Genomic DNA, 2,054 nt, shown 5'->3' on the forward strand with positions numbered 1-2,054 from the left:
CTATTTCTTTGGTCACTATCAGGAGCCCACAAGGTGGCAGTGTTTTCTTAGGAGTCCTGAGCAAATGTCTCAAGTAGGGGAGAAGGGGGTAGAGAGAGAGGAAGAAGGAGGGTGCAGGAAGAGGAGGAGGGGGTGGAGAAAGGGCTGGGGGAAAGGCTTGGTGCTGCTCAGGTGGCGACAAGTCTTTTTTCTAGTTGCTAACTTAGGGTTGAGAGTCTCAGTCCTCATTGAGAGGGAAGAAGACAGTATGACATCCTTGAGTGTGTCACTAGTGGTCCTGTGGCTTCAGTTAAACTGTAAGTGTGGGAATGTCTTCAGGATCCAGGTGTGAGATGTAAAGTTGTTGCCTCTTCCAGGCTCATGGGAGAAACAAAATGTTTTAAATCTCATGTTAGGGGTGGGAGGCCCATGGAAAAGGCATTCTGGAGGGTTAGCATCCATGTACATCCAGGCCTGTTTGTCTGACCTTTGTCTTTCTGCACAGGGGTGAGCTGCAAGCAGAAGGTGCAACAGGACCCAGAATCCCTCAGTGTCCCAGAGGGATCCATAGCTTCTCTCAACTGCACTTTCACTGATTCTAGTTCTCAGTACTTCTGGTGGTTCAGACAGCATCCCGGGCAAGGCCCCAAGGCACTGATGTCCATCTTCTCCAATGGTGACAAGGAAGAAGGCAGATTCACAGCTCACCTCAATAGAGCCAGCCTGTATGTTTCCCTGCACATCAGAGACTCTCAGCCCAGTGACTCAGCTGTCTACCTCTGTGCAGTGAGCACACAGTGCTCTCCAGGCACCTGCAGCCTGCACCCAAACCTACTGTGCCCTTCAAGGCCCGAGGGAGGGGACAGAGCACACAGTGGAGAAATTATGTTTCTATTTCATATGCAAAGGAAATTAAGGCCAGGGGTAGAGAAGGCTCGAGTCATTGGAAAAATATTTTGACATTTTGAAATTAAGTAATCCTGAAAGGAAATGCACCCTTTTGGTTTAGTTGAAATATTTTCCACTTTTGTTTTCTCACATACTGATGGTTCCACAACAGTGTGCACACTCATAATGTGCTGATGTTCATGAGTTGGAAGACAAAAACATGGTTCTGAGACTCACCACACACCATTCCATAACGTCCATGATCACCCCTGTAGCACATCTCATTCCTTCATTTTCTTTCTTTTTAATATATTTTATTAATTTATTCATAATACATCTCAATTGTTATCCCATCCCTTGTATCTTACTATTCCTCCCTCCCTCCCATTTCCCCTTACTCCCCTCCCCTATGAATGTGACTGAGGGGGATTACCTCCCCCTGTATATGCTCATAGGGTATCAAGTATCTTCTCTGTAACCTGCTGTCCTTCCTCTGAGTGCCACCAGGTCTCCCTCTCCAGGGGATGTGGTCAAATGTGAGGCACCAGAGTACGTGAGAAAGTCATACCCCACTCTCCACTCAACTGTGGAGAATGTTCTGACCATTGGCTAGATCTGGGTAGGGGGTCAAGGTTTACTGCCTGTACTGTCCTTGGCTGGTACCACAGTTTGAGCAGGACCCCTGGGCCCAGATTTGCCCATCATAATGTTCTTCTTGTAGGTTTCTAGGACCCTCTGGATCCTTCTATTTCCCCATTCTCCCATGCTTCTCTCACCTAAAGTCCCAATAGGATGTCCTCCCCTCTGACCCACTTTCCTGGTATGTAAAGACTTTCATGGAACATGTCCCTTGGGCTAGTGTCCAGATATTAGTGAGTATATACCATTTGAGTCTTTCTGCTTCTGGGTTAACTCACTCATTATGACCATTTCTAGTTCAATCCATTTGTACACATATTTTGGGAATTCCAATGCTTTTAATAGCTGAGTAGTATTCCATAGTGTAAATGTACCACAGTTTCTTTATTTGTTCTTCTACTGAGGGACACTTAGGCTTTTTTCCATGATCTGGCTATTATGAATAAGGCTGCTATGAACATGGTTGAGCAAATGTTCTTGTGCACTGGAGCATCTTCTGGGTATATTCCAAGGAGTGGAATATTAATTGTTGACCTTAAGGCCTGGGC

General features: G+C 46.1%; 1 gene segment (V, D, J or C); it reads left to right on the forward strand.

Annotated features, from left to right (window-relative positions):
- Nucleotides 1-247: 247 nt before the first annotated feature.
- LOC127187156 (T-cell receptor alpha chain V region 2B4-like) lies at nucleotides 248-939 on the forward strand. The segment is given in 2 exon segments: nucleotides 248-296; nucleotides 485-939. Coding segments are annotated over 2 exon segments (504 nt in total).
- Nucleotides 940-2,054: the final 1,115 nt, after the last annotated feature.

The sequence above is a fragment of the Acomys russatus genome, chromosome 3 (assembly GCF_903995435.1).
Source record: "Acomys russatus chromosome 3, mAcoRus1.1, whole genome shotgun sequence".
Lineage (NCBI taxonomy): Eukaryota > Metazoa > Chordata > Mammalia > Rodentia > Muridae > Acomys > Acomys russatus.